The sequence below is a fragment of the Nymphaea colorata genome, chromosome 4 (genome assembly GCF_008831285.2).
Source record: "Nymphaea colorata isolate Beijing-Zhang1983 chromosome 4, ASM883128v2, whole genome shotgun sequence".
Classification (NCBI taxonomy): domain Eukaryota; kingdom Viridiplantae; phylum Streptophyta; class Magnoliopsida; order Nymphaeales; family Nymphaeaceae; genus Nymphaea; species Nymphaea colorata.
In genome coordinates, this window is record NC_045141.1 from 2,021,768 (window position 1) to 2,034,247 (window position 12,480).

General features: G+C 36.2%; 1 protein-coding gene across 1 annotated transcript in view; it reads right to left on the reverse strand.

The window, feature by feature from the left end:
- Positions 1–821: 821 nt before the first annotated feature.
- The window catches only part of LOC116253599 (calcium-transporting ATPase 5, plasma membrane-type-like), a 60,355-nt gene continuing 48,696 nt past the window's right edge, over positions 822–12,480 (reverse strand). The window contains exons 24-34 of the mRNA XM_031628505.2: positions 11,009–11,170; positions 10,811–10,927; positions 10,599–10,697; positions 10,371–10,508; positions 10,197–10,297; positions 9,541–9,586; positions 9,313–9,447; positions 2,217–2,324; positions 2,048–2,139; positions 1,302–1,390; positions 822–1,218 (exon numbers count right to left, since the gene is read on the reverse strand). Coding sequence (XP_031484365.1) covers positions 1,148–1,218; positions 1,302–1,390; positions 2,048–2,139; positions 2,217–2,324; positions 9,313–9,447; positions 9,541–9,586; positions 10,197–10,297; positions 10,371–10,508; positions 10,599–10,697; positions 10,811–10,927; positions 11,009–11,170 — 1,158 coding nt within the window. The 3' untranslated portion in view covers positions 822–1,147. The remainder of the gene's footprint in view (positions 1,219–1,301; positions 1,391–2,047; positions 2,140–2,216; positions 2,325–9,312; positions 9,448–9,540; positions 9,587–10,196; positions 10,298–10,370; positions 10,509–10,598; positions 10,698–10,810; positions 10,928–11,008; positions 11,171–12,480) is intronic.

Here is a 12,480-nt window from a genome sequence, read left to right on the forward strand (position 1 = left end):
AAAAGCTTGTTATAGTTTAAAACAAGCTCTTAGAAGCCTGGTTCTATAAATTTAGTGATGTTATGGAACGCGTCATTTTAAATCTTGTTACACTAACACTGCCTTCTTGTTAAAAGTTGTGGAGAAGGAATTTTTATATTATTGCCGTATGCTGATGTTACGAAATAACTAGAAGTGACAAGAAAGGAATTACAAAACATTATTAAACATAATTTTGTTATGTGAAACTTAGAATTTTCATGTTATGTTCTTGGCATTCAGGTAGCCTACAATTTAAAATGCTACTTTAAAGTCGCCAATAATCTAAGGTTCTTGGTGCGAATGAAAATTAAAGAAGGGGAACTCCCGACTAGTTTTACTCCAGACAACTTATTGCGGCAGTCTTTTATCTCACCACTACATCAAATATAGTTCATATAGCTCAAATATAGTTCATATAGCCCACTTGGTAAGTCAATTTCAGCATATACCAACTATAATTCAGATTGGAGCTGTTCCATAAATGATATGTCAACAACACACTCACCAAAGGGACACTTCTTGTCTTCATCATCCTCATCTCATTGCCAATACTAACGTATTCATAAGGTGATCCTAATGCCCGCTTATTATACAAACAGGGGACGTGCCATTACAAGCCGCCCAGCCTGACCAATTGCAACCACCCATAACAGGTTCTACCAAATCTAAAAAGCCCAGACTTTGGAAGTGTGCTCTTTATTGAGTGTTGAGAAGAGGGACACTATTATCATGACATCATACTTAATACAAGTCGTGATCTTATATATATATATATATATATATATTGTGGTCTAGCTTAGTTAAGCTTCAAAAGTGGTTGTTCAAACTTGTTTATCTCCAGCAGGCTCAAGCTTGATTTGTTTGTTCTATAAAGCTGAAGACAGGTTTAGGTGAGTCAAGTTCGTTTAGTGCCAAGACGTTGGCTGAGTAATCAACTACAAGTGAATCGTTATGTCAACTCCACCAATACAAAAATCCAGGATCTTAATATTGATACCTTTGGAAGATATCCATAATAAAGATGCTCACAGTTTGACATAGAAAGATGAAGGGAGATGGGAAGTAATTCCTTGTTAAACCCCTTTATTGATTTATTGGCCTGCACGATCACAGTGGGATTTGGTTTTCAGCGTGCACTACCATCTTGTGCTTCGCTGCTTTGTTGACGTTCTCCACAACGTTCGCCACCCTTGCCACCTGAAATATGGAGCAAAGAAGACATTTTAACGTCTAACTAGCACGTCTAAAGAAAGGAAGATCCAAGAGGAGTGTACCAAAACCTGGTTTGCAACAATACATCCGCCTGAAATACTCAGCAAATGGGGTCTCTGGGACGGGAAGAAGCTTAGAAAGTAATGCCAGGGGCCAGCTGGATACGTAGGGCAGAGAAGGGAAAATTAGTCAGACTGATCCTTTGATCAAATGTACAAGTGGTAACAGTTATGATTTCCACTCTGCATATAATATTGTTGACAAAATAAGCAAGTAAATCCAGTCATATGCAACAATCATAGTCCCGTCCAAATATTCACTAAAACAAAAATATGCACGAGAAAATCTTTTTTTTTTTTTTGCTTATTTTAGCAGTGTTGACCAATTAGAATCCATAAAAAGGAAACAAGGTAACTACTTACTGTAATAATAATAACTATACCATGAAAAATCATGAAAGTCAACCGCTATGACTTCATGAGAAGTCATGCACCAGTAAATAACAGTTCAAATTAAGTATCAAAGATTCAAGACTAAAAAATAGACTAGCAGGACTTTGGATCTGTCTAGCTCCCACACAAATCCATTTAGCATGAATGTCCAGATAACTCTTGCAAATGGACCTCCATAGCAGATGAATAAGAACTCCCACCATATTCAGCATTTCATCATACAATAGAAAGCTGTGAAGCCGATTTCAGAGACCCAAAAACTTGGTCATAACATATAAAGGAAAGGACTGGAACGAATTCAAATAAAAAAGATACTTTCGTAAGTGATAAGTATTGAACATAAAGATGCATTAACCACCAACCTTATGAAACCAAGAGCAATAGAGGCAATCCATAACTGCCAGCTCAGCCTAACAGTCGATGCAAATTTCCCAAGGAATTCAACAATCAATGCCTACAGTAAGTTTTACAACTATAAGAAACATAGAGCTACAAATATAGAAATGAAGATACAAACTCAGCATCACTTGCCTGAAATATAACTGTAGCCCCTATAATCCCCATAAAAAGGTGGTTTTTGGTAACTCCAGAGAAGATATTTAACTTGTCAGGTTTTCGAGCGTTGAACTCATTAAAAACCTGAAACCAATAGAGAACATTGAAAAAAAATTAAAGGACTGCCCATCAACAATTCCACAGTGACCTTTAGGGTCGTTTGGCAAAAGGGACATTCTGGGAGTGTCCCATGAATATATTCCAATTTTGAGATAGATTCATGAGACACTAGTTCTAGTGTTTCATGAACCTGCCTCATTCTTGAGGAAGATTCATGGGACACTTTAGTAGTGTTCCTCAAGCCTAACGACCTCTTAGGTTCATGAATACTCACAAAACAAAGGAATAAAAACAACAAGAGTACATGGTTGTGTTGTTAAAGGAAAACAGAGTTGTGCCAAAAGAAAAAATGAAAGACATGCTAAATATGCTCAATTGAGTCCATACATGGTAGAGAGGGTCGTATCTCAAAAGTTACTATCAGCAAATCCATCTCAGAACCAGCTAAAGCAATCATCCCTCACCCAATTTTCCTGTCTTCTCTTTGTCATTTCGCTATCTACCATTACTCGGTCACCAACCCTCTCTCTCTCTTTCTCTCTTCATTAAATGAGATGGGTTCACATGGGTTACAAAAATGGGGGTAGAAAAGAGTGGGAAATGAGAGGAAGGCATATACATACATACATACACACATACATACATACATACATATATATATATATATATATATATATATATATATATATATAGGAAAAGTTAATGTGGTCATGTGCCAGATGACTAAAATTTAAAAATTTAAGGCTAAAATGACCATAAATCATGACTGAAGCCGCCATAAACCATGGCTACATTATAAACTGTGGCTAGTACTAATTTAATGACTGTTCTCTAGCAACAAATTTTTAAATTTTAACCATTCGGCAATGTCTAGTACGACAACATTGAGCACCTTTTCGAAAAACATAACCTTATGCTCCAAGGTTCTTTTTTGCTTCGAGGTAGGGTGGACCTATGGTACATCCTTCAACTCGAGTGTCGTGCTTGCCACCATTTGTAGCTCAGAAGAATAATGCACCTAAGTGTGACAATAACCACAAGATTTGAACTTTGGACCCCTTAAGTGTGAACAGTTTTGCTGCCCCAGCTGCACTATGTCCCTCTTTTTCAAAAACGTTTATAGCCGCAAATATCACAATTTTCAAAAATTATCACAATATTTATGAGAAAAATGATAAAAACAAAAGAATCTAAATAAATGTTTCTGAAAAAAAAATTGAGGCATATATTTATCTCATTTTTATCATGTTTTTTTCCCATCTTTTCCCTCTTTTTTGTTTTTCTCTTTTTTTAAGGTTAACGACAACATAGGTTCTCCTTTAAACTTAATGAAACTATTTATTATCATTCTTATCATCATTAAGACATTATTTTTTATCATTTTTATCTAGTTTTTTAACGTCTTGTTGTTAGTTTCTTATTTGTTTTATTTTTACCTAATTTATAGATTTTTTTATTTTTTTAAAAAATTGTAAATATTTTCCTGAAATTTTACTAAGAAAAACAACTTTACCAAAAAAATACTAGGCAACCATCTTGTTGTTAAAAACCCGAGAACGATATTTGTGGCAACGAAATGTTCCTAAGAATCTTCTGTGAATGTCGCTCTTCTACTTACTTGATCAATGGAATGTCCTCTAAGATTTTGGAAAATATCTCGGTTCACCATTCAAAAAATCTTTTTAACATTCATTTGAAATATATTTCAGTGTTTGGTAGAAGCAACAACAATTAGTGCTTTAATAGATGACATTCTAGAAACAAGGGCAAAATTTTATTCATTGTCTATATCATATTTGTGTGTATGTCCCTTGGTGACGAACCTAACCTACTATCTTTCAAGAGAATCACCCCTTTTAGTTTTACCCTTATAAACCCACCTACATCTTATACTTTGTTTTTTCATGTATTGCATTTTCATGGGATCTAAGCTCAGTATTAATGACATCCACCCAAGGAGGCTGATCTTTGGCCTCACTAGAAGAGGTAGGCTCATCATAAGAATGAACAGCTAATAGACATGTCCTATAATTTTGAGAAAAAGAACCATAAGACATAAATTTGGGGAGGTTTTGTTATCCTATGAGACTTAAGAATTGGTTTTGGTACTTAACTTGAGTATCCTTTAGTAGTTGACGAACTTTTCTATATGTTAGGACATACTTAAATGGCTCATTTTCATATGAAATGTCATTTTGCTCATTGAAAATATGATGTTTGTTATGGACATTTACCAACATATCATCATTATCATGAAACAAAGAGTATTCATTCTAGAACCATTCATAAAGAAAAAGATGATCATCTTCATGCCTGGATTTATACTTTCATTTCAATTTTTAAACAGATCAACTTTATCTTTCTCAAGGTCATAACATCTATACCCCTTTTGAGTATCAAAATATCTAATGTAAATACATTTTATTGCTTTAGAAGAGAGTTTATCATTTCTGTCATTTAAAATATAGCACTTACAACTAAAAAAGTTATAAACAATTATTATTGGTTTTCAAGTTACAAAGTTTCTATGGATGCTCCTCCTAGTTTTGATATGCATAAAAGAAAACTATTTTCGCCTAAGAAAGGCATTATATGATTTGAAACAAGCCCCAAAAAACTTGACTTGACAAATTCAACAGAGGTACATTTGATCAATTATTTAAATCCTATCATTTTCATACTGCTATATATGTCAAGAATCCTTCTGTGTGTGGTTAGATTACTACTTTATGTTGACAATATGATTATTAGGGGCAGTGATGAAGAAGAAATTAAACTGAGTTAAATGTTTTTCTAAGGAATAGACTGAGTCTATCTAACCTATTTTCTTAGTATTCAAGCTCCTTACAATAAAAAAGGAGACTTGCTTTCACATATCAAATTTGCCATTGATACTATAAGTATACATGAAATCACCATGACAATGTAGTCGATATTCCTGACATGCTAAGAGGTGAAGATAACTAATGGAGAAATTTTAGAGAATCCAACACATACAATCGACAATTAGTTGGAACCTCAACCTACTTATCCATCACCAGACTTGACATGTTATCCATGTTGCATGCCAGTTTCAGCAGCCAACCATCTCCAAGCATATAGACTTCAACAGCCTACTACACCTATGAGGCCAGATTTATGAAAAATGGCTGCACAGTATATGTGTGTCTGTGAATGTGCATGCATGTGTGCCTGGCGTAGGATCAAGTATTTTAGCTGGTCCTACCAATGACAATCTAGACAGTTAGTGAAAGGACGTCATGGGTTTGGATCCTGATTTATTTTGGATACAAAACCCATGCATCATGTGTTGTATATTTCTCTTGTGTAAATGGTGGCATGCTTGTATTTTTCATTTTCTTTGTTACACTTCTTAGTCATGTAAACTTCTGTTTATTTTTAATGAATGTTAGGGCCCGTTCATTACTTTGAAGCCGCCATCACGTTGTGAAAGAAATTCCTTCCTGTCTTCCCTTCTTCACAGCTGAAGAACTTTGGATACTAAAATATGTTTTCTCTGAGTTGAACGCTTTCATCCAGCAGTCCAGATCTTCATTTCCTTCTCAAAAACAGAAAGGGAAAAGGATGGTGGGTGGTTATTCTCTAAGGTAACCAATTCCTTTTCAAGAAGGGGAGATCTTTGGTAGTTGCTTCATCAAAAAGTCCAAATTGGCACTAATACAACCAATAAAAAAGCTTACGTGCCCCTCCACATCTTCACACTCACATATATGGAATTTAAATGTGGCTGCTCACCATGAGAGCCGCTCGGTAGTTTTTAAGAGTTTCTTCAAAAATCAAATATCATAGATGATGTAAAATGTTCGAAACTATATAAACCATGAAATTGATGTCCAGACACGATCTCATGAGTCAAGAAAGCAAAGACCTTTGATTTTAAGTCATAAACCAGATGCCTAGACATGGTTTTATAAGCCTAGAAAGTTAAGGCCTTTGACTCTCATGGTGCCATGTCCCATGGGTACAGGTGTGGATCAAGTTCAGCATCACGGGTATAAGGGTGCGGGCTTACATATACATACACTATATATCTATCTATCTATATATATATATATATATATATATATATATATATATATATATATTTGAAATAAGCTGGAAATTTCATGCATTAAGGTTTTAAATAAACCAAAAAATGCACCATTCACCATTGCAATCATGCTTCATCAATCCAAGTTTGATATCATCCAAACTGGATACATCGATCTAACATTGCCTTGGTGCTAGCATGCTGCAATTAGCAGGAGAAAATAAACAACAGATAATAAAAAAAAAAAACAGAAAAATAATATATGCTAACGAGTAAGAATAGTCACATGCACATAGTAATATCAACAAAGAATGAATAGATGAATAAAAGAATGTAACAATAGAATCTATAGATGATTAAACCGAGCAAAAAATAACACATAAGGAATTGATAGTTAAGAGACAAAAGACAAAAAATTGAATAAGGGGTTGCAAAAATGGGGCAAATCAGCATGGACGTCTGTAAATCGACAAAAATCGGACATTAATCGTATATGTCGTTGAAAAATGGACGAAGTCGATCAGAAAATTAGGGTTTGCTGAGAAAAGGGAGGAAAACAAGCCTGCCTCAGGTGGCTCCCTTCGCTGGAAATAGGCGTTCATTGGAGATAACACACTCACTGGAAATAGACGTCAGACACCGGAAAAAAACTCCTCTGCTGGTGACTCGACCAAAACGTAAAAGCCTTCGACCATTCAATGTTTGGTCGATGACTGCAATGTTTCGAGCCATCGTCTATATGCAGTGTTGTTAAAAAAATAAATAAATAAATAACCGATAATGGGACCAAAATAGGCTCAGTCAAAGTTGACTAAGTCCATTCTTACACTGTCATGGGGTCGGATGCATTGATCGTACCTGACACAGTCCATGCCATGTTGGGCCTGTGTCTAAATGAGAACCCATACCCATATCGACCATGCACCTGTGTATCAGAGATGTGTGTGTGTGTGTGTATTTATGTATATATGTATACTTATGGCTAGATCGATTCTCCTAGTCCATGCGGAAGGGATAAAGAATTTTGTATTTGTTGAAACAGTTGAATCGTGAAGAACAGTAGAATACAAAGACAAATGTAACGTGGAAAAACCCTCAACTCGAGGGAAAAAAAACCATGATGGAGATCTCTGGCGCCCACTAGCAGCCTATCTCTCTCTCTTAATTTTCATTCACAACTTGAAATAAGGGTTACAAAGGCTTAAATGGAGCTCAAACATGAGCAACGGGTCGGATAGGGGCCAGACCCAGACCCAAACATACAAACACGTCAACTGTATTATTCCTTTCGTTTTTGAGGCCTTTGGATTTTAAAAAAAAAAGCCTTTTTTATTAGTAAGTATGTATATATTCCTCCCAACTGAGAAAGAAAGAGGGAGGCTCTCTTCATAAACTTGATCCTAAACACACAGTATGCATAAATTAAATATGTAGGATTTACTTTTCAGATATACATGTGTGTTGTGTGTGTGCGCGCGTATTTATAGGAGGATTCAAATCTATCATATTCTGAATGTTGCAGATGATTAAAAATTAAGTTGAAACCACAATAAACTGTTGCTAAAAGTACCATGAACCATTACTACATCCTAAACCATCGTTAATGCTCTAGGGGAACTTTTAGCCATTTAGCATCCAGCAGATTTGAAATTGAACTATATATATATATATACATATATATATATATATATATACAGAGAGAGAGAGAGAGAGAGAGAGAGAGAGAATAAGTATTTTCCAAACAAATATATCCTAGACAAGAATGGGACTTTGGGCTGATTGGAAAGGGAGGGTTCAATGTACAACGTCATTGTTCCCCCCTTTCTCTCTTGCTCTCTCTCTGCCTGTCTCTTGGTGGCAGAGGTACTGCATTGGCCTGCTTGCCTCCTCCCTGAATGGGGAAAGACAGGAGGTGTTCCTCTTTTACCAAAAAAAAAAAAGCACTCTCCCTTTCTTCTTGTTTGCCCCTTTCTTCTAAATCTCTCTCCCTCTCTCCCTCTCTCTCTCATCAGGGAGGAAGACACAAGGTATTCATATTCTTTTTTAACATAGGAAAAATCACTCTCCTTTCTTCCGTCAACAATCACTGACACAGAGAGTTCCTACTCTCTCGTCAGCTCCTTCCAACAAGATTAAGGCCAAGCTGCCTTGGCAGACCCTTATTATTATTTCTTTTTTCTAAATTTCGCTCCCCTTTATCTTTGTCAGTGAAGGGAAGAGGTCCTCCTCTTCCCATCAGCCCATTTCAACAGTGTGGTGAGGGGTGGGGACAGAGAGAAAGCTGATAAAGATGATAATGAAGCTCCTATCCCCCATGATGACGATGACAAGAGTGTAACAAAGAAAGGAGATAGAGAGAACAATGGATTGTGTGGCAAGCCCCTCTCCTTTCATCCATTAAGCAAGGGCAAAATGGGGAGAAGAAAGAGGAAAGAGGGCGCCCTTCATCTGAGTGGCAGTTAGATTAGATCAGATTGAACAGCCCATATTTTCTCATTCTTATATGGGATATATTTGTTTGAGAGATACTACATATATGTACACTTGTATATATGTGATTTTTGTAAAGATATTCATTTATTTCATTTATTATTTTCTTTATTTTTATGAGGCCGAGTACTGCTTGATCAGGCTGGAGGCTCACATCTGCTGTCCTCTCTCCTTCATTGTATTCTTTTTGTATAAATAGCTATGCTGTTTCCGGAGTAAGACGTGCTGTTTTTGAACAGCTCTTGAAGTTAGTCAACAAACTTTCCTATTCATTACAGATCTGTGATATTGTTCAGGCCTTAGTGCCTCTGTTTGTTGACTGATATCGCTGCTTGACAGCTTCATTTACAGATCTATGCATCAAAGTTCAATCTAACTATTAGATCAGACCTATCCAAACCAATTATTATTTAAATCAATCAGAATATTAAGCAGACATATATTTCATTAAAAAAAAGTAGATAAACTTACTTGACACATGACAAATGCATTAAAGATAAAGGTATTCTTCACATCCTCAGCATCAGCCTTTGTCTGATTACTAAGATGCAATAAGCGTATGCCATCAAAGTTGAGCACAAGTAGAACTGTCACTTGATAGATTGCCTGAGTTTCATGTATTAATTATTAATAATCAATTCTAGACAGTGGGAACAATAACTTCAAGCTTCTCAGCCTTAATTATCACAATACACTTACTTGTACAATGACGTTTCTCCACATAACATTGGTAATAAGAGGATCCCTGAGGAAAAGAGGACCAATTTCACAGGAGATAGACAAGCTCATTACAGTTGTTCTTAGTAGATTCAAGCTCAAGAAGGAAAGGATAACAGAATTATGATTATCCTCAAAGCAACCTAAGAAACCATTTTACCAGCCAAGACTAAACGAAATAATCATCTAATGATTGTTATAATATCGCCTTTTTTTCAGAAAAGGGAAAAAGAAAGGAAAAACAAAAAAAAAAGTCAAAAAAATCATGAGTTCCTGAAAAACAACACCAAAATGCAAAAATTGTCTTTTTGCATTTTTTTTACATTTTCACAAAAAAAATGTACATAAATATATTTTAATTTTTTAAGATTTCTTTTCACATTTTAATAACTATTTTGAAATTTTTATCGATGTGTTTGTATGAAAATTAGTTCCAAATACATACTTTCTGTAAAAATTTTTTGCCCTCTATCTGTACTTTTTAATTTTTTGAATTCCTGAGATTTTCCCATGAAAACAAGCCCGATTACTAATTGATGAAAACCTTGCATGTGGAAACCCAGGAAGGATATTTATAACAATGCTTTTAGTTAGGTAAAAAATTGCTGAGCTAATCTGTTGAAACCATGCTTCCTCACCTCCGACCAACTGGGCGTCTCTGCATAAGATCATCTGTAGGTGGTTCAGTAGCCAATGCAAGTGCTCCAAGAGTGTCCATTATGAGATTAACCCAGAGAAGCTATAGACAGCAAGTTCAGGAAGAAAACATAACACAAGAAACCAAACTATAATCAAATCCAAAAGAGAAAAACCTGCACTGCTTTTAAAGGCACATCTCCTGCAGAAATTGAAGCGACCACATTTATTATGAGAGCTGCAACATTGACAGTGAGTTGAAATTGAATGAATTTCTGAATATTTGCATATACCGAACGACCCCATCGGACAACCTGAAGAACAAAACAAACAAATTAAAAATCCAAGATCTCATGTTCCTTAAGCTAATCAGCACTAACTGTGGAGTTTTACACCATGATGACCTTTACAACTGACGAGAAATTATCATCTAAGATGATGATATCTGCACTTTCCTTTGCAACTTCAGTTCCTTGAATACCCATTGCAAGACCTATATCTGCCTACACACCAGAACCAGGAAATTTTACAAAAACAGACCATATCCAATAAGAGTAAGGCATGCAAAATTGAGAAAAGCTCCACGTCACCCATCATTATGCCATAGGACACTAACCTCGTGCAATGCAGGAGCATCATTTGTGCCATCTCCAGTAACTGCCACAACATTTCCTTGTTTCCTTAGTGCTTGGACAAGTAGCAGTTTGTCATTAGGGGAAGATCTTGCCATCACCTGAAATCAAGCACAAGCCAGCCTAAGCATCCAAAAGACAGAAATATGGTAAAAACCTGAAAAGATAAAAGGGCACCATACAGATAAATCACGTGCAACATGCTGCCTTTCTGTTTCTGAAAGGACACGAAAAGCCCTTCCTTCAATAATTGCCCCTGGCTGAAGCTCCCTAGAGTCAAGAATGCCACACTCTAAAGCAATAGCTGTTGCTGTCTGGATATTGTCTCCAGTAACCATGCGGACCTATAAGAGGCCACATCAAATTACAAAAAAGATGCAAGTACAGAACACATTCCAAAATGCTGTCAAGCACATAATATGACATTAGTTTATAAATGTGCAATCAAGAAGCCCATTAGTACCTAATATATATAAATTGGGATATACATACATACCTACATATGTGTGTGTGTGTGTGTGTGTGTGTGTGTGTGTGTCATAGTGTATGTATGTGTGTCTTGGCTGTTATATTTCTGCACTTTTCTGTTATTTGTTTCTTAAAATAAACTAAATGTCCCAAGGGCACTACGTAATTAGCCTACGTAGCTGCTGTAAGTGTCCAATAGCCTAGCCATTGGTTACTCCCAACTATTCAGCCTCATCTATCATAAATAAGGGGAAGCCCCTTATTAATAGTTATACATCCTCAAATGTATTGTGAGGAATATAACAAGGGTCTTATGTTATAATTTGTTCTTTAATTCTATCTCTTTTTAAGTATTCTTAGTAAATTATTATGTGTGATTAAGATGATTAATAATTAAGCATTCGGTGAGAGATGTCTTTAAAGCCCTTATTGTAGGTTTGTCTGCCTAATATTCATGAAAAAAATATCCTTACTGCTTCAGGGTTCCTCCAGCTTCTCTTTTATTAATCATTATTTTATCATCATGGGAGATAAAGATAATGCTATGTTCCCTACAAATTCAACTGAACCAACAACGCAATGTGGCAATCAATTATGAAATAGCACATTCAAAGGAGAGGTGTCACAAACACCTTTTGTTCTGTTCTTACCTGCTTGGCCTAGGTTCTCTCTAGAACCCAATGGGGGCTGTAGCAATCTTTCGCTCTTATGTACAGAACCAACAAAGGTCTTTCCTCAAAGAAACTCTACAACTTTTATTACTTAAAGGGACAATTACATTTTTCACTTGACTGCCTGTTTTTCGGCCTCAAGATTTCATCTGTCAAGCTTATAATGCTCGCTCCTATGCAGTTACAAAACGGAACATGAAATTACACCATGGAGTGCCCCCTCTTGACACTGCTGCTACCTGCCCATGCAAGTAACATACCCAAAGCCTATAATCTGCCATCGAAGCAACAGCATCTTCCATGTTGCACGGCCCACTTTGCGTCTATTCTTGAGGCATTTTGTTTTGGGCCTTGGCTGCCCAATGCACAACCACATAACTAAAAGGCTCCAAGCATCTTGTGCTGCCTTGTTTTCCATTCCTGCGCCTTCAAGAACGAGTCTGCTTGGCCGAGTGAGTGAGATCTACTCCTGCAACCATTCTCCGCAAGACCATACGGCAGATCGAAATCCCCAG